This window comes from Phocoena sinus, chromosome 8 (assembly GCF_008692025.1).
Source record: "Phocoena sinus isolate mPhoSin1 chromosome 8, mPhoSin1.pri, whole genome shotgun sequence".
Taxonomy (NCBI): domain Eukaryota; kingdom Metazoa; phylum Chordata; class Mammalia; order Artiodactyla; family Phocoenidae; genus Phocoena; species Phocoena sinus.
The window spans coordinates 79,593,981-79,613,290 of NC_045770.1; the positions used below are offsets into that span (position 1 = coordinate 79,593,981).

The following is a 19,310-nucleotide window of genomic DNA, read 5'->3' on the forward strand; positions in this document are numbered from 1 at the left end:
TCACACAATGAAAACTGACAATGGCTAAAACAGCACACAGGATTTGTCATTGACCAAACAGTGATATGAAATCTTCAATGAAATTTAGATATGCAAAATTTGACACCAAAGAATTACAGCAGAAATAATAGTAACTAAGGGCAATCCAGAAGACAGAAGCTATGGTTAATAAAATATGACATGGTTAAAACTATTTAAATGGAATGTAAGCTTTGTTAAAATTTTCAGTAAAAACAATGAAAATGGAAGAAAACTAGAGCAATTTAAATGAGTGATAGAATTGATGGAGGAATAAAATGGCTTGAGTTTTCATTCTCTATCCCAATTACTCAATATTGGTGTATCTGGTTAAAACCTTTTAGGAGAGCATCTCTCGAATCAATAACAACAGCATCACCCTGGGCCACTTTAGGGCTTCATACGGGGGTAAACTTGAGAAGCTATTCCCAACAAACATCACCCCACATTACTGAAGCATAGTAGGAAAAAAAAACACCAAGTTTTAGTATGTAAGAGACCTGTATTTGAATCTGTGGTTTTCCTCTTATTTGCTAGTTTTCCCTAAACAAGCTGTTTTGCCTTTCCAAGTTCTGACTTACTCCTCTGTAAAATAGGGAAATAATCTGTCTCCCAGTCATATTTTATTAATTCTCAAAGCTTCTAGCACAGGACCAGACAAGAGAAAATGGTAAATGGTAACTTGTATCATTTAAACTCCAAAACTGTTCCACTGTAACCTCTTGCTATGGGATCTAAAATGTTTTAAACAAATTATGCCCTTGACGCCTCAGAATCATCATCATGACCAACTACTGCATTATGCTGTAACAATCCTGGAGCTAAGAGGCTAAGAGCCGCTGGTGCTGGTGCTTGAACATAATCAAGTACTGTGGTCTCCTTTATTACAGCGCCTTTTCATTACTGGGACAGAAACCATAATCAAGTTTGGTTGCATTATATAAAATGTATAAATAAGCTCGAAAGAGGGCCTCTCCCCTTAAGTTTCAGGGTATTAACTTAGTAACTTCTTACTACTCATTTATTTTCACTTTCAGGTTATATTTGAGATAATTCCTATTTTTTGCTGGCTTTGTAAACTTGTGTAAGTGAAGAGTGATCCTTGCTTGAAAATCTCTTTGTTTCAAAAATAACATCATTTTCAGTGAGTCCTATTGCAATATATGACACAATTTAAAACAATGTATCCCTGGACATATTGAAATATTTTCAGATGAAACAATTAGTTTTAGGTTTGCTTCAAAATAATCCAAGGAGCAGAGGGATTAGAGAAGGTGAGTGAATGGGATGAAGGGGAAACAAGATTTACCATGTGCTATTGACAGCTGCCAAAGCTGGATGTTGGGTATGGGCAGTAAGGGCCTAGGGCATGGGAGGAGGGGTAATTATAGTATTCTACTTTTGGTTATGGGGATTCCAAACATATACTGAAGTTTAAAACAAAAACAAAAAACATCTCAAATTAAGGGGAACTGGGTGCTGGTTTGGGTTCTAATTTGCTGTATGTGTCAGGTATTCACTTAAATTTCATTAGGCCCTCTATTTTCCCATCTGTAAAATGAAGTCTTGATGACTGTGAATACTGAATTATTTCTAAGCACAACAGACCCTTCTTATCCACAGGGGATATGTCCCAAGACCCCCAGTGGACTCCTGAAACTGTAGATAGTACCAAACCCTATGTATACTATGTTTTTTTTCCCCATACAGTTTAATTTATAAATTAGGCATAGTATGAGAATATCTGAATTGCCAGCATCACTATTCTCATGCTTTGGGGCCATTATTAAGTAAAATAAGGGTTCCTTGAACACAAGCACTGAGATAGTCAGAGGCAGCTACTAAGTGACTAACAGGCAGGATATACTGCACAAAGGGATAATTCGTTTCAGAGTAGAACAGCGCAAGATTTCATCACACTACTCAGAAGGGTGTGCAATTTAAAACATGAATTTTTTATATCTAGAATTTTCCATTTAATATTTTTGGACTGCGGTTGACTACAGGCAACTAAAACTACGGAAAGTGAAACCTCAGATAAGGGAAGAAAGGGAGGACTACTGCATTTGAGCAATTGGCTATAACTGGAATCATGCAGTTTTTTAAATTTGCTTTTAAATAAGATCCATTGATGGTATCCTCTTAAATTTCACAGTTTGTTTTCCGTGAGTATGGTTCAGACTTAAGATAGAATAAAACCTCACTTCTAAATTTCAGCAAAGTGTTCTCTCAACATTTCTTCTGATACTCTTAAAAATATTTTACTTCAATTTGCTTAGTTTAACACTAAGCAAATTCATTAATATACCTAGTATAAATTAAGGCAAAATAGATTGCTTTCCAGAAACTTTAATAATTAAACACACTGCATACAATATTGTATTTCCTACCATATGTATAGCACAGTTTACCACATATTTTAGATATCTGCTATTCTACTTTTTAAATGAATGCAATGAAAGTATTCAGTAACATGACTTTTGAAAAGAAAAAGCTTTTAGCTAGATGTTTTTACCAAGTTATGATTTAATATTTATCAGATGTGTAAATATACAAACATGATAGCAATTTTAAAAACTTGTGAATAGTTGGCCTTACAAAATTACAACACACTGTAAATAAATCCCTCCCACATTTTATACAAACTACATGATTTTGATATACAAAGATTCTGTTTTTATTACACTGACAATATACAACCAAGACTATTTACAATGCAAAAAGTATATAAACCACAATTTAACATTCTGCTACTGGCAGCCACTATAGTTTAGGAGGTAGCTTTAATTAAACGAAATGAACAGAAGCCACATTTCCCAACTTGTGTTCTAAAAATAATTTACATAAGATAAAAATTCATTATATGCACATTATATACAGTTTAATTTTTAAACTGCAATCTAGCTTAATGTCTTTTAGTATCTCCTGAACAACTAATATGGCAGTGGGTTTGCTACTGATTTAGCATATTGTTCAAAAAACATATTGAACCTTTATAACTTTAAGACTCCACATAGTGAACATGTCAGAAGTCCATAGGTGAGAATCAAGTAAAATGTTTGATTTTTAAAGATATACGCCTAAGCTTTATGCCTTTTATTTTCTCCTTAGTGACATATTTGGCTTGTCAGGCCTAAGCTTTATGCCTTTTTTTTTCCTTAGTGACATATTTGGCTTGTCGCACAAGAACACCGTTCCTGAGCTGTTGCACAGGCTCTTGTAAATCAAAGTAAGGGGGAAAATGTATGGCAGCTTCCATATATATAATAGTATAGGTTCAGGAGAATCCAGCTCACTAATAAATGTAAGTGCTTTGTGTCATAATTACTCCCAATTTCTTCCAACTAAATGAAATCACTTGCCACAATTTACTTTCTGTATAATTTAAACTATAGGTAGATCACATACCAACAAAACTGGAAAATACTGATAGCTCCAAGGATATTAGGATGTGTTTTATCAATGAGAACATTACACGGAGCCATCGAATCCCTCAGATACTATTAAAGTCCCATGTAAGTAGTTTAGCCAAATCTACTAATTCACACAGCAATGAGCCCTTTACTTTTTCCTAATAGTGTGATCACAAAACACTGAAGAAAAAATTACTGTGATTGAAACAAAGCAGTGTATCATGACTGAAAACAAATGTGTTCGGTTATTCTTTTAAAATCTAACAGTTGTTAATATTGTTTTAAAAACATCTTCAGGTTTTAGATTTAAATCTCTTAAACAATCTCCATCATGTCAGAGATGGATTAGACAATGCCAGACGATGATGCCTACGTGCACTCTCAGAGTCCTATCTGGGAAACAATCCCTTTTTTTGGCCCTGCAGTAAGTTGTCCTGAGATTAATGATGAAACATTAGGTAAAATTAGCAAGACTTTTTCTTCAATTATACAAAATCACCATTTAAAATATTCTTAAAAAATATTAACAGCTGTTCTTTATCTTGTGCTTAATTCAGAAATAGGTATAAATTTGCTTCTTATGGATCAGAAAAACCTAACGCTATATTGCTATGATATACATAGAATCTTTTTCAAGTTATACATTTGTTTCAAATAGACTACACATTGCTTGGACACTGCATTTTTTCATCCATTGATAGTTTAGGCACTTGTTCTTTGCAAAGGTCTGGTTTAAGAAATAAACTGCCGCCTTTCTCCTCCTTCTAAGTGACACCACGCAGTGATCACAGAAGTGCTTCCCAGATGAGAGATGAGACTAGGGTTCATTCTATAAACACTGTGATTTGGGTTGATGGGGGAAACAGTCACAAAAACACTGATTCAGTCTTTAACTCTTGGGAGATTGTAAGCATAGCGCACCAAAGGGAATCCTCGACTCTGATAGAAGCAGGCTCGTCCACAGGCCTGCACCTGGTCAGAACTGTCCGAGACAAAGGAATCTTCTTCGTCTGCGTAATCAGAGTGGGCAGACTGCGTGCCACAGTCGGACCAATAGCCGTCCGGTCTTTGGCAAGAACCCACCGCCAAGGCAGGGCAGCTGTGTGATTTTATTAAGTGTTTGCAGGACACTGGCTTGGTCAACAGAAAGGATTCACAGCAGTCACACACAGTCAGGTTACCCTGCAAGTGTGAGTACATGCCGCAGTCATAGTAGAAATCCTGTTCCACACAACCAGCTTGGCTGCTGACGGAAACCGACACGGATCCGCTTTTCTTGGTAATATGTCGCTTCAGTAACTTCCAGTCTTCTTTAAACTTTGGGTTGAAGAAGACATACAGGACTGGATTCAGGCAAGCAGGCAATGGGAAAAATATCAGAGTAACAGACTTCATTATTTCGGGGCTGATAGAGATGGCAGTGATCAATGGTGCAAACGAGAAAAAGGCTACGGGGCAGAAAAAGATGCAGTTGGTGAAGATGAGCCAGGCAACATGCTTAATCATGCTAGAATGTGAGTTCTCTGAAAGGTCTTCTTTTTCCAAGTTGCAGTAGAGTTTAGTGTAGATGATGGCCATTAATAAAAATGCTAGTGAGTTTAACAGCACTAAGGTTACAGTAAATCCCAATGATGGGGTCTCTCCTGTGGGAAATGGCAAGCACAGAGGTGATGCAGAATATTCCCCTCCGTGGAAAAGGGGAAAACAGCCTGCTACTGCCGCACCCAGAAGAGCAAACAGGGCAGCAATCCGGAACTGTCTGAGATGATTGCTTTTCCCATTTTTCATTATATCTTTTGCAGATAAGCTTCTTTCGACGGCCGCTAACATTAATAAAAATACGGCACTCTCTGACGAGAAAACGGCAAGAAACCCAGCTATTTTGCAGCCACTGCCAATCTCCCACCAAATGCCAAATTCGGCAAATCGGCCCCAGGACACAGCATCCAGGAACGTTAAGATGCCGGTATAGGCTCCCATGAATAAGTTAGATACAGAAATCAAGCCTATGAACAGTTTGGAGGAAGGCAGTGATGTACAAGATGCAAATGTTGTTAAAATGACAAGCAGGTTGAAAAGCAATGCAACCAAGAAAATGAACCACACAGTAAGACGGATCATCCAGCTTCCCAGTAAATGTTCACAGGGCTTAAAAGCACCTAAAATGAAAGAGAGAAAAGACAACTTATAAAAGACCATATTCCATATGATATGGCTTGAGAGAGAAACTAGAATAATTAATCTACTACCAAATTGAACTGATCCCAATTGAAAAGATTACCGTTTCTTCGATATTTTAGTCGTTGGACTGGGTTATTTAAAAATTTATTTTAATATGTTGTTTTAATATATATTTATTTCATTTCTTTTATTAACTATTGGGCAAACCATACAATGATATTTAAAAGAAAATTTTCACTTTTTCTTATACCTAAGTTAATATACATAGCACAGTGTCTAGTACCTGAAAGGTACTTCATAAACTGAGGGCTTGCAATCAGATATACTAGAGTTTGAGTTTGAGGTTCATAATTTGCTGCTCTTACGTGAGAGGACAACTTAAACCTCTAAGAATTTCATTTTCTCACTTGTGGATAATAACACCTATTTCACAGCGTTGTGTAGCTTAAGTAAAATTACATACACAAGGTACTTAAGCGGGCTACTGGGTACATAGTTGTACTTCAGTAAATGTCAGGTCCTTTCCTTCTTCCTTCCTAGTTCCTAATGTACTTTATACTAATTATATATTATATGTATGTGTAATACATATTTTTTTACACATTTCTTATAGCTTTCAAAAGCAATCTGATGAAGCAGGTTAAGATAGGTATAATTATCCTCATTTTTCATCCAGAGAAACTGAGATTTCAAAGTGTTTGGTTGACCTGACAGAGGTCATTCAGACAGTATGAGAGCCAAATCAATGTTACACTAGTTGACACCAATGTTAACTAGTAATGTAAAACTATGTCCAAAAAAACCCTACATAACAAACTAGGATTGCAAGAACTAATTTAGTAGCTGAGCTGTATGTTCTAGCAACTGACTGGCATGCTAGTTATGTCCCAAATGACAACTGTTTTATTTAAAAGTTAGAGAAAACAGGGAGATCAGCTCGGTGCTTTGTGTCCACCTAGAGGGGTGGGATAGGGAGGGTGGGAGGGAGACGCAAGAGGGAGGAGATATGGGGATATATGTTTATGTATAGCTAATTCACTTTGTTATACAGCAGAAACTAACACAACATTGTAAAGCAATTATACTCCAATACAGATGTTAAAAAATAATATTTAAAAAATAAAAGTTAGTGAAGAAAAACAGAATTTTGTCTACAGAGCATAAGAAAACTATGTACTGCAACTGCCCAAAAGACACGTTCTAATTTATGTTTCTGGATTGTCCTGAAGTTTGATACATCCCACAAAGCAACTTAATCATTGAGATATTCACAGACCTAACAAACCAGCTCTGCACCATTTATATGGATCTCACTCAAGAAACTTAAAAAAAAATTTTTTTTTTCTAATTAATGTTTTTATTCCCCCGTCAGGGAAGTGTTAAGAGGAAACTTTCACCTTTATCTCTGGATCTGAACTCTTCCTTCTGCAAGGAACTAGGAGTAGCTAATCCGACCTGGGAGAACAGGACACCCTTTGGAAAGTGTCTGATTAGTGGGTGGAATTACTTTCCCTCAAAAGCCTGGGAAGCTGGCTCCACCCAGTCTGTCTTTGGAAACCTGCTGCTTCCTCGAGTTTTAAAAGAAGGTTCCTGCTCTCCTCCACTTCCTGCTTCTGTGTCAGCACATGACTGTCTCTGTGTTACTACAAGTGAGTGGAGTGGAGGAAGCAGACCCGCTCTTCACTCCTATTGCCACCTGGGGAGATGAGCTCAGACCAACTTTCCTTCTGGTTGACCCCCAAGGTTTAAAATCAGTGTGGAAGAAATGGAATCTCTGCATATTCAAGTTTACACTCCCCTTTAATAAAGACGTTCCCTTCCTTATGTACATTCTCCAACACAAGAACCCCAGCAGGGCAAGTGACCCCTTAATTTCTACCAGTCAATACAGAAACTAAATAACTGCATAGACATAAATGATTCTTGTTAATCCCATTCACTCAGCTGATCACTTTAAGATTATTCCACTGTGATAAGTATTAAAAGAACACATACACAGCCTCTGAGGAAGCTCACAATTCAGTAGTAATCATTAAAGAATCCATAATATTTACGATTCTGAGTTATAAAATTAATGTCCAGATCATCCTGTGTGATTATATTAAAGAGGAATCTACTTCATAGCACACAATTTAGCCATTATTTAAATTTTTCTTTAACAGTAAAATTCTAAATCCATCTACTCTGACAGATTAGGCAGAATACAGTCATGACCAAATACGTGGTGTCAATTTAATAACTTTCCCAAGTCTACTGAAGTTCAATGAAATAAAACAGAAAGAAACGTAATGGCAACCCGCTTGTTGCAACTAGACAAAGCCCGCGCACGGCAACGAAGACCCAACGCAGGCAAAATAAACAAACCAATAAATTTTTTAAAAGTAATGGCAAGGTTTCATTAAAAAGAAAAAAAAAAAGGATAACACTAAAAATCCTTACAGACCAGTAAGAACTGGACCTAGGGTTAAAGTTGCATGAAGAGCCTCTCCATCCTCAACGTGCATAACTCTCGTCTGGGGAGCTTGTTAACACAAAGATTCTGAGTCACTGGGTCTGGGCCTGAGATTCTGCAAGAGATGGCTAAGCTCCTTGTATACAGACCACACGTTGAGTCAGGCCTTATGAAACCATCTAGTCGCACTCCTGTTACAGAAATCACATCTATCCCTGGAAGTTTTAGGTATATTTGCCTAGCGTTTAAAGCGAGAAACTGCAGTCAAATGTGTTAGGCTTACCTGTCGAGGGTGTACAGTGGATAATGATTTGACTGTGCTCCTCCTTTTCAGCACTGCTGGTGACAACTGCTAGGTCAGTGGGACCTGAATATATAACACAAACTGTTTAATTCAAGGTTCAGGCAGTTCAAAAGACCCATCTTTTCCTGCAGTCTTCTCTCTTGTACATGATGTAAGTTCAGCTTGCACCAGGCTTAATAACATATTAAAGATGTCAGGAACACAGTACACAAAAGCCATTTTTCTCCACAGATTTCACATTGATCCTTTGCAAACTGATTACAATAACAGAGACTTTGATTAATGCTGTGTTCTATTTTTGAAAGTTCATGCACTTGCCTTTATCCTTTGCCACACTGCGATCTTGGAGGCTGTTATCTTCTGTGCTTGAATGTGCATAAGAGTCACAACCCCAAAATGCACAACACTGATAAGCATATGGTACAGATAAAGACCTGAAAAAAATGGCAAACTCTATACTGAAATACCAACTTCACAGACATGCTTTTGTTCTGTAAAAAGTAAATACTTTAAGCTGGTCATTATCTGCTCTGGACTTACTTTCCTCATCTGTTAAAAAGCTCTGGTATCAGATGACACCATGAGTTTCTCCATTTATATAAGGTATGCTTTTAAAAACAATTTGAATCAAGACATCTTTAAAATTTAATAGCAATACTGCAATTTAAAGTAAAATCTTACCAGACTCCTTTTATAAATGAATTAACCACACCCAATTTATCATATGAAACTGGTAGTTTCATTTAAAATTAATGTCCCAGGTCATCTGTGACTTTACACCATTAAATGAATTCACTTTGTTCATATAAGTATAATGAAAATATTTATTCTCTTCTCCCATAATAATATTCCCAAACCCTCTCTCTACTATATCTAGTAAGGTCCCCTCTCTAACTCTAATGTCTCTGTAAAGCATTATCACATTGTATCAACTTTCTGTAGGTTCACATGTGCTTTCTGCCATCTTGTTGCAAATGACAAATCCCACTATATACAAAACCATTCTGATGAAGGGCTATTATCTCTTTGACAGCAACATGGTCTGCAATTCATGTCCTCAACAACTATGGACTAATGCTCATGTTCTATTTTTTTCCAAGTTTGTGAGGACTGAGGTTGAAAATACTCTTAAATGACAGCCTCCCAGAAAATCTGGGAACCACAGCAAAAAAAAAAAAAAAAAAAAAAAAACCCCAGGACACTCTATAATCTGGAGGTTTACCAAAACTTCCACAAAAAAGAAAAATAAGCAAAAACACACCTGAGATTAACAAAGTCTTTTGCTGCTAAGGCTTCTTTCAGCTTGAAGTTGCCCACAAGTTTCAGCTGATTTAGTACATTTAGGCCTTCCGTTGGAAATGAAGTTAATTCATTGAAACTTATATCTCTAAAATGTGAATAAGACTTCAAATTAACTCCTAAGACACAAATCTGTACATGCATTAACATCACAAGTATCAGAGCTCTAAGAGGAAGTTTAGGTGTGCGAAAACCATTTCAGAAGCTGCCACTACACCATAGCAGGTTAGCATTTATATAAGGGAACACTAAAAAGAGAAAATGATTTGGGTAGGATGATGCTAAAACACAAGTTTCTGCAGACTATTCACTACTTTCATGATATTGCTGCATGAAACTTACAGGTTAGTTATTGACCCAAGCTTGGCAAAAGCTCTGTCGTGAATTTCATGGATCAGGTTTCTACTCAGATCTCTGCAATTATAAAAATAAAGTGTTACTCTTTTGAAACAAATTCCAAATGCAGACTACACTTTAGAATCTGCTGTAGTCACACTATCCCTGATAAGATAACAAAGATCTTTAATCTTGTTCAACAACATTTTTAATGTTTACGTTAAAGTCCTTCCCTTCACAGCCAAATGTTTCTTGGAATGTGTTCCAGGGAGCAGTAATTCTAACTGGCATCTGTTTCAAACAGTTGTGAATTTTCTCCACCTTATCATTCTGATACTAGTTCAAAAATATACATGATATGATATAACTTCTGGTACTATTAACTAGGTGAGGAAAAGCACAGCTCCTGACAAAGCTGAAAATAAAAACAGGCTTCAGGTTATTTGCCTTCTCAAAGGTTAGTGATAAGGCCGTGAGGGAAGACAAATAATCAATATGCAAACAAGAGCATTCCAGAAGGGCTTCAGATATCATTCTTTCCCCAAGCAGGAAATAAAAACCATATCAACACCAGAGCCATATACTATATTCAGGAACACACCCTGAGGAATTCTGATATTACAGAATTAATAAAACAGAGAAATAATCTGCAACCACACTTACACGGAGCCTTAATGGAAATTTAAAGATAGGTTAAATTCATTCCATGACACATCTCCTGGGTAACAGGAAAATTCGACAGACCTGGTTCCAAATCATGAAAAGGCCAGCTAGCTTTTCATTGTTGTCACTTATCAGCGCTCTAGAAGTGATGGCAGCTGGGAGCCAGTCCCCTTCCCCACTACTGCCCAGACCCACAGGAAGCCTGTTAGCAACAAGGAAAGGTCCAGCAACCCAACTACCAATAAAGTATTTCTCTAGTAGACGCGTGTTTAATTTCTTAATGGGGATCTACTGGAAAACATGATTTTAATATATGTAATTTCACTTCACTGTCAATGTTTCAAATTCTTTTCTGTATAAAAAAAAATTGTTCCCTATTTAGTGTATTGCGTCTTCTGCGTTGCATGAAGGCCGTGACATGGTTTGTCTTACTCATCTCTGTATTCCCAAGCGCTTAATAGAGTACCAGGCACAAATATGCACTCAAATACAAATCACTTTTTAAATGAGTGCTTCTACTGCATATTAGCTGTGTTTGCCATGATAGGTACCCCAGTGCAGGGGTCAGCAAACTTTTTCTGTAGAGGGCCAGATAGTAAATATCCTTCACCTCTGTGGGTCTCACGGTCTCTACTGCAACTATTTGACTATGCCATAGTATGGTGAAAGCAGCTTTAGGCAATTCTTAAACAAAAAGTCAGGGCTGTGTTCTAATAAAACTTAATTTACAGAAACAGGAGGCACGCTGGATCTGACCCACAGGCTATAGTTTGCCCACTCAGCCCCTAACAAACTAACAAACTTCATTATTATGACTTGAAAACACACAAGGTGCGTTTCTCAAGCTATACACGTTATACTTTTTCACTCACAAATGGGCAGTCTCATAAATTAGCAATCTCATAAATTAGCTAAGGTGAAAAAATGCTGAAAGGAAATTATTTATGAAGTACCATGTGGTAAAGTTTGAAAAACAATATTTATGCATAATAAATCCTATATTTAAGTATATCTACTAACATGGGAATTATAATGATACATTAATTTACAGTTTAACAAAAATTTTATTTGTCTCTAATAATCACAGAGGAACTCACAGAATCCTTAGGGATGTCAGGCCTTGAAAAGTATCTTCCTTTATTTGGTGGATCTGATTACGTTGCAACGAACTAAAAAAAGAATAAGAATTAAAGATAAAAGAAAGAGAAAAAAAGCAAGAAAATATTTTCTATTTTGAAAAATAACATTTCTTAATTAAACTTTTTCTAAGTTTAAACATTCATTCTTGAGTAACATTAATTGATCTTGTTGAAAGTAAAAGGAACTGTTGTTTCCTCGTCTAGAAGATGAAAGGGTTAGACTAATTGGTATTTCACCCAAAAGTACACTGAGAGTTAAGGTGCACTATCTAAATTCCTCACCAACTCCACACAGGAGTGAAAGCAGGAAGACAACATAGTGAGAAAGGACCCAAGATGCAACCATACCAAGTACCACAGAAGGAAGGTCAGAGGAAGGAGGAGATAAAACATGGGAGTATAAGTTCCTCCCTTTCCTGACCTCTCAGTCAACTCCCACCGGAGCTGTCCTGTGTAGCTACACTGTAGACATCCACATCTGGACCAGTTTTTTGTTTGGTTGGTTTTTCATATACACCACCCTCCTCCCACACCATCTCATAGAATGCCTGATAGACAGGTGCCCGATAAATGCTGGTCACATGAACACACCTGGTACCATTGGACATTTATTCATAGGAACACCTGATTGTGTGAATTTCTAAGATCTTAATATGAAAGGCTTTACATTTATTTACAATAGGAAAGGCTCAATGAATTAACAATAGACCACAGAAAAAAGAGTAAGTCAAAGACCAACTTACATTTCTTCCAGAGCATGGCAACCATTAAAGCTGGGAAGGTCTTTTATATTGTTGTAAGATAAGTCCCTTAAAATAATGGAAATTAACAAATTAATTTTATCTTATCAGAATACTACATTATGAGAGCTGTACTCAGAAGCACTGAAAGCAGTGCTAAGATCTGTAATAAAGAGATACGGCTGAACAAGAAAAGCAACTTTTTTTTTTTTTTTTTACCCAAGACACATAAGCTTTCTAGAGCACCTACCTCAGTGATAGAACAGGCTTAAGACTGGCAAACTTCAAGTACATAATGTTGAGTATAGACAATATAAAATATATTTTAAAACATTAAGAATATATAATAAATACAGTGCAGAAAATATATAAAAATTATGTCCAAATGGTAGAGTTACGAGTTTTTTAATTCATATTTTTATAATATTGTTTATACCATAAATAATTTCTATGTTGTTATTGAATTTAAAAGCTGTAAGAGGAGTGTTATATGTACTCACATTTTAAAAAATATAGTAAATAAAAAATTGGGACTAGTTAACTCTGTTAATCCCATGCAGTGTTTCCTCAGTGTTACCATTGTGTTTGATACTCCATGACACCATTTAATTACTTGCTTGATCAGTCATTTATTTTGTTACTATCTCTTGCCACTGAATACTTGTTAACAACTTAGTAACTTAATTGTTTGTTCTTGTGACAACTTTACATCCTTTATTTACTTTTAATTTCCAGGGCAGCTTAGAGATTTTGGAAAGCTCCATGCTTAATTGGTTCCTGATCCAAGAAAGACTGGGGCTCTTACTTGGGTTATGGATGAAAGAGCAGCATACAGACAGCTAACTCCCCTGGGGCAACTAGAATAAGGATGAGGAGTCAGGATAAAAAAAGAAATCAAGGAAGCGGGATACTAAAATTCCTGCTCATTTCCATGAAGGGAACCAATAAGAAATAATTATAACTTAACATCACCTAATGAAAAGAGCTCATTCAAAATAAAACTCAACATGTGTGAAGTACATAAAACAAAGAAAGGCAGGAGAAGGGAAGAAGAAGCCAACTTACAAAGTCCTAAGCATCTTTTGTTCTTGGCACAAATTACTGGATATGCTGCTTATCTTTGTACCGGTCAAGGTCCTATGGAAAAACATGGTCTAAGAAATGATTCAAGTTGAGATGGTAAACAAAATTCTATTCTCATATAGAAAAATACATGTTCACATACTTGATTATGGACTAGAGTCTATGTATCCCACTGCCTAACTACTCCCTAAAGTAAGGCACGTGGGAAGAAAATGAACCCTCAATACCCATATTATTTTCATAGTAATGCAGAAGAGCTTGTGACACGAGAAGTTGATATTGTCCAGATGATAAGCTTGAGTTCTCACGTGGACCAACAGAAAAAAATGAATCCGTAGTCACAGCCTGACCACAGCCACCTGCAAGTTCTGTCACCCCCTCACACCCAAAACATTTGAAACCAGGATAGCATCCTGCCCCCCAAACCATGTTTCTATCTTTTCTTTCAATCAACCTGACTCAATGTTCTGAAATTTTCTTTTAATCCCTGTATGATCAGGCCACTCAAGATGGCTGTTCTCTTGCTCTCTGTATAGCCCCTGCCTGACCAGGGCCTGCTTTACCTACACCCTACTCACATGACTGACCTTCCTGCATACTTGCCCCAGACCCCAGCTAGTGATAGTTCTTATCAAAGGGTGGTGAGAGACATGCCCCTCTGCGGGTTTCCCTGGTAACTAATGAGCCAACCTGATGTTAATTCCTATAACTGGCAACCTCCCCTTCCCCCCATCCCGGGAGCGAAGACTGCCGCCATGTCCTGCCTTCCGTGTGCCAGCAGGGTGTTGCTCCAGGACCTTGCCTCGGACATGTAAGCTCCCCCATCCATTAAACCACTGCTGTCTCTGTTGCTGACTCTGGGCTCTTTCTTCGGTCATGAAGCTGGACAAGTGCAGGTCTTATAGACCTACGGGGTGCAGCCCAGCAATCCCCTCCCTTTCTACCTCCCCATCTGCAGTCAGCCACCAGTTCCTGTTCTTTTGTCTTCTGTAGGTCTCAGCATCTGACCCTCTCCATTTTTTCTGCTACTATGCAGATCAAGGGTGAAATGATGCAGAGAGGGGTAGAGGAATCTCAGGCCACATGGAGGAACTCCAGTGATGGATTGAAGACACAGAACTCTCATGGTTAAATGTGTTCATTTAGCCAAGTGGAGTATTCCCATGGCCCCCTCACGGTTCTACCTCTAGTCTCTCTTCTTACCCTCCTCACGCCTCCTCCTCCAACATTTTCAACACCTCCAAACTGCCGTTGAGTAGACTTTAAGCTCCTTAGCTCAATGCTTCCCAACTTTTCTTACATCTTGGCACACACGAATGTTGTAACTTCTGCGGCACACTGTGGTAAGGCTCCTTGTGGCAGAGATCCTAACCACGGTCAGGCCCCACGTGGCTTCTGGAGGGCTGAGGTCATCAAGATCTTAGATGCACCTGCAGCCCATTCACAGGCCGCCCACTGAGAAGTTTCACCATAACCAAACGTTCAGTACTCAAGGTCTGTCACTTTAAAATTACAAGCCCAACAATTTTCCAGATTTCTCCATATCATTCCCCATTTGATTATAAACATGCAATTTTAGCTATATTTGATCATCTGTATGCCATACCTGAGTATATTTTCAGTATTCCCGGTTTTACTAAATCCTGCCTTTCTAAATAAAAGACCAGGTCTGGGAGACCTGACAGTATCCAATTTTGAAACATTTCACCTCTTCCATAAAGCTTTTCTGATCGTCTACATTGATTGCTCCACTTCTGAACTCCTAAAGCACTGCTTCTAATTTGGTACTTACTTACTGCCTTATAGTTTCAGTGACCTTTTCAGAACTTACCTCTCACATACTAGGCTATATACTCTACCTGAGTTGACTGACTCCAAACCCAATATATCCATCTCTATGCATGATATTCACAAACCAAGATTGTAGAAATCAACATTAACTCATCATCATCACCAAAAAGCACTGGCAACCTACTAGCAGGCCAGCGTGGTGTTATCTTTACACAGCCCTTCTTCAAAACGCCACACTTACAGACTCTCCAGATGGACAGTTCCAGTCAGATTGGGAAACCGCTGTACCATGCTTGCACCACGAATGACTCTTTAAGAAATTGGGAGATAAAAAGTAATTTAAAATAAAAATTTTCATAGATAATATTTTCATTTTACTTTTTAAACAGCTTACAATTACAGTACCACTGTACCTAAAAAGATTAGTTTCATCTCTTGACTGGACCTGAAAGTGTGATAATTTTGACCAAGTGTTCACATAAATAAGAATCATCATAAATTTTCAAAATTGTCTTTTGGATTTCTACCCAAGAAAAAGAAAATAAAAGATTCTGCTGTCTGGAGCTACAATGATAAATTCTAGTTTTCCATTAAAGCAACTGTGTAAATATTCAGGTTTGTTTTTAAATTTCTATAATACTTACAAGGAATGCAGATCAGATAAATTGTGAAATGCTGAGTTCCCCACAAAAGATAGAGGATTATCATACAAATGTCTGTAAAAAATAGCCAAAAAGCGAAGTTTTCATATGTCCACAAGCACTCCAACACTAAATCTATGTTCACAAAGCTCATACATCTAACAGCCTGAATTTCCATTCTTTATTCCACATGTTTGGCATTGTACAGACATTGCTTTACATGATTACATATCAAAAAGAACATTTCAAAACTACTTACATAGTTCTTAAGAGTGGATTACCATCAAATGCTCCATCAGGAATAACAGAAATAGAATTACTGTGAAATAACCTACAAAGATAGAAGAAAACTATTTTGAAATGTTTATCCCCTTGTGAAATAAGTTAAAACTGAATATCTGCTACTCTTCAGTAGAATGTAAATATAACTGACAACAACTACATGAAAATTTCAAAATGTGGGGAAACTGAATTTTTAATTCCATCTCATCTTTTTCAAGACCATACCTAATTCTTTTTAAACCCACTGCTTAACCTACTACCACTGCCAGGTCCCTTATATATACATTTAGCTTGCTTCATCCTCAGAGAACTTTAGACTGCAAGAATCACAGGTATTCTACCCCAAATCTCTCTCATTGTCACCTGCACTTAGTTTTAAGCAATGCATCTCAGAATATTAGCTATCAACTCATGACACACGACCTCTGTTATGCCATGTGCATTCTTATCTCTGACCTTGACAAATCCAACATTCTAAAATGCTCCCTCATCTCTTTCATTTATCTAAATATTTCCATTCTTTCAAGTCCAGTCAAATTCCTTCTCTTTGGTGATTTTTTTCCAATGACCCCAAGCCTCAATGAGGTCTTTTTCTGGAATGATTTATTTATCCTATTCACTCAGCACTTATTTCCACCTAGAAACTGCTCTCTGTCTGTCTTATATGGTCAGCCTCCCCAGTGGGACTAAGACCACAGCTCCTATAAAGCAGAGACCATACCTTATGGCTTGCTTCACCGGAATCCAGCCCTATACAGTAATCTATGCTCAGAATTGTCCGTGCTAGCCAATATAATCCAATCTGTATGATTGTGTGTGTGTGTGTGTGTGTGTGTGTGTACTATGATACATGTAATGGAACAAAGATGTTCTAAAATCTCATTGTTGGAACATTAAATGGTGATTTCTAGGGATATTAAGGCACAGCTAGAGCAAAGCAATACTCACAGCTCTTTTAGGCTGGGGAAGGGCTTTAATTGCCTGAGGAAATTCCGCCAACCAAATTATTATAGTTCAAGTCCCTAGAAAAAATTCGAAAAATACATAAGAACATTGAAGGATGGTCACAATTTATAAGGTATTTTGGTACAAATTTTTTTTTTTTTAAATCACATCCTCTGGATGGTAATCCTTCTTTGACAACCAATCACCAGTCCATTTAATTAAATTTACACCTTTTCTTAGATTACTGAATAGAAAAAAGAATCTTAATTCTTCTATGATGTTTTAAGTCACAACTTTAAAAGTGCAAGAACTCTCAGAATCACATATTACTGTTTGCATTAAATAAACCAATCACCTGAATGGCAGTTCTCCATAAAATAGAATTTATTGACTATCATCTGTAAATGACAATAGCCTGAGACTGAGGTTTCTATTTTAGGTTTAGAGTGGCTTCCTGAACTTCTGGTATGAGGGTGGCTGACCTCAGCCCTAACATCAGCAGGATGACCTAAGTATGAATAAGGAGAAGGACCAGGACGGTTTCATACAACCACGGTCCTCAAGTGGGTTACAAATTGTTGAAAAAGTCCCATTAATTAGGAGAGAGAAAAGCCGTAGTGATCTGTACTTCTAAAAGTTTTAATTCTGAGTGTATTTTATTTTATTTATTACTTTTTGGCCATGCCACAAGGCACGTGGGATCTTAGTTCCCCAACCAGGTATCGAAACCCTCATCCCTTGCACTGGAAGCGCGGAGTCTTAACCACTGGACAGTCAGGGAGTCCCTCTGAGTGTATTTAAACTTAAATTTCTTTAACCTAAAGAGAATGTTAGCATATGATCAGCGATTGATTTCAGAATGAGAGTAAATAAAATCAAAAGGCCAGCACCTTAGAGACCAATGTTGTTTTCCTTTTCTACATAGAAAAAAATGGTAAATAAAAATTTAACTGGGAAGAAAAGGTTTAATTTTAATATAATTAGAATAATATATTGGAATAATACAAGGTTTAGGATCAGAAGACCCACCCAGTCTTTTGTTCCACTGGTATTTACATACTTAGAATAGAAGAACTGGGTTTGGCAGTATCTTCTTCAAGAGCTTCAACTTTCAAATATCCACTGATGCTTACTATCTTTTAGTGGTTTAAACAGGAAGGTGAATTAATAGAGTACTAAAAGATTTTAAGTCTGCTCATTGACTGACATTTAACCCAAAAATTCAATTAAACAAAATATTACAAACCCTAAGCATTCCAATCAAATGTTACTCACCCATCTAACTGGGACATTCTCTGAATCATTTACTGTACCACGATGGCTAATATTATAAATCTCTGAAAAAAGGCAACTAGTACAAACCAAAACAACAAAAATAAAGATCCTACTCTTGATTACACACAGCTGCACTATGTCTTTTGCTCATATCATGGTACAATGGACAGTTTTGAAACAGCCAGAATTCTCTAACACTTTAACAATAGAAACACAACAAAAGTATCCTAAGCAAAATGGAAACCTTTCATCACATTTAGCATATAAAAGCAGAGATGGTATTCAAACCCCCTGTTAACAATTAGCAAGGCAACTGAGATGAGGAGAAAACAAACAAAACAACTTTTCCAGTATTAATTTATAAGGTTCAAAGTTCCAAAAACTGCCTATCATACTAACAAAACCAAAGTTTTTGAAAAGGTGTACAGCTTGGCAGACTGAGCTGGTTTTACCACGTCCTTTTGTAAGAAATATCAATCTGGTGCGACATTTTTTTTTTTTTTTTTTTTTTTTTTTTTGCGGTACGCGGGGCCTCTCACTGTTGTGGCCTCTCCCGTTGCGGAGCAACAGGCTCCGGACGCGCAGGCTCAGCGGGCCATGGCTCACGGGCCCAGCCGCTCCGCGGCATGTGGGATCCTCCCACACCGGGGCACGAACCCGTGTCCCCTGCATCGGCAGGCGGACTCTCAACCACTGCGCCACCAGGGAAGCCCTGGTGCGCCATTTTTAACCGGAAACCTAGATTAGT

General features: G+C 37.3%; 1 protein-coding gene across 1 annotated transcript in view; it reads right to left on the minus strand.

Annotated features, from left to right (window-relative positions):
* Positions 1 to 2,351: 2,351 nt before the first annotated feature.
* Positions 2,352 to 19,310, minus strand: part of LGR4 (leucine rich repeat containing G protein-coupled receptor 4) — a 97,881-nt gene continuing 80,922 nt past the window's right edge. The window contains 14 exon segments of the mRNA XM_032641288.1: positions 2,352 to 5,590; positions 8,348 to 8,431; positions 8,687 to 8,802; positions 9,630 to 9,755; positions 10,010 to 10,081; positions 11,764 to 11,835; positions 12,549 to 12,614; positions 13,611 to 13,682; positions 15,661 to 15,729; positions 16,064 to 16,135; positions 16,320 to 16,391; positions 17,291 to 17,307; positions 17,309 to 17,341; positions 17,343 to 17,364. Coding sequence (XP_032497179.1) covers positions 4,314 to 5,590; positions 8,348 to 8,431; positions 8,687 to 8,802; positions 9,630 to 9,755; positions 10,010 to 10,081; positions 11,764 to 11,835; positions 12,549 to 12,614; positions 13,611 to 13,682; positions 15,661 to 15,729; positions 16,064 to 16,135; positions 16,320 to 16,391; positions 17,291 to 17,307; positions 17,309 to 17,341; positions 17,343 to 17,364 — 2,170 coding nt within the window. The 3' untranslated portion in view covers positions 2,352 to 4,313.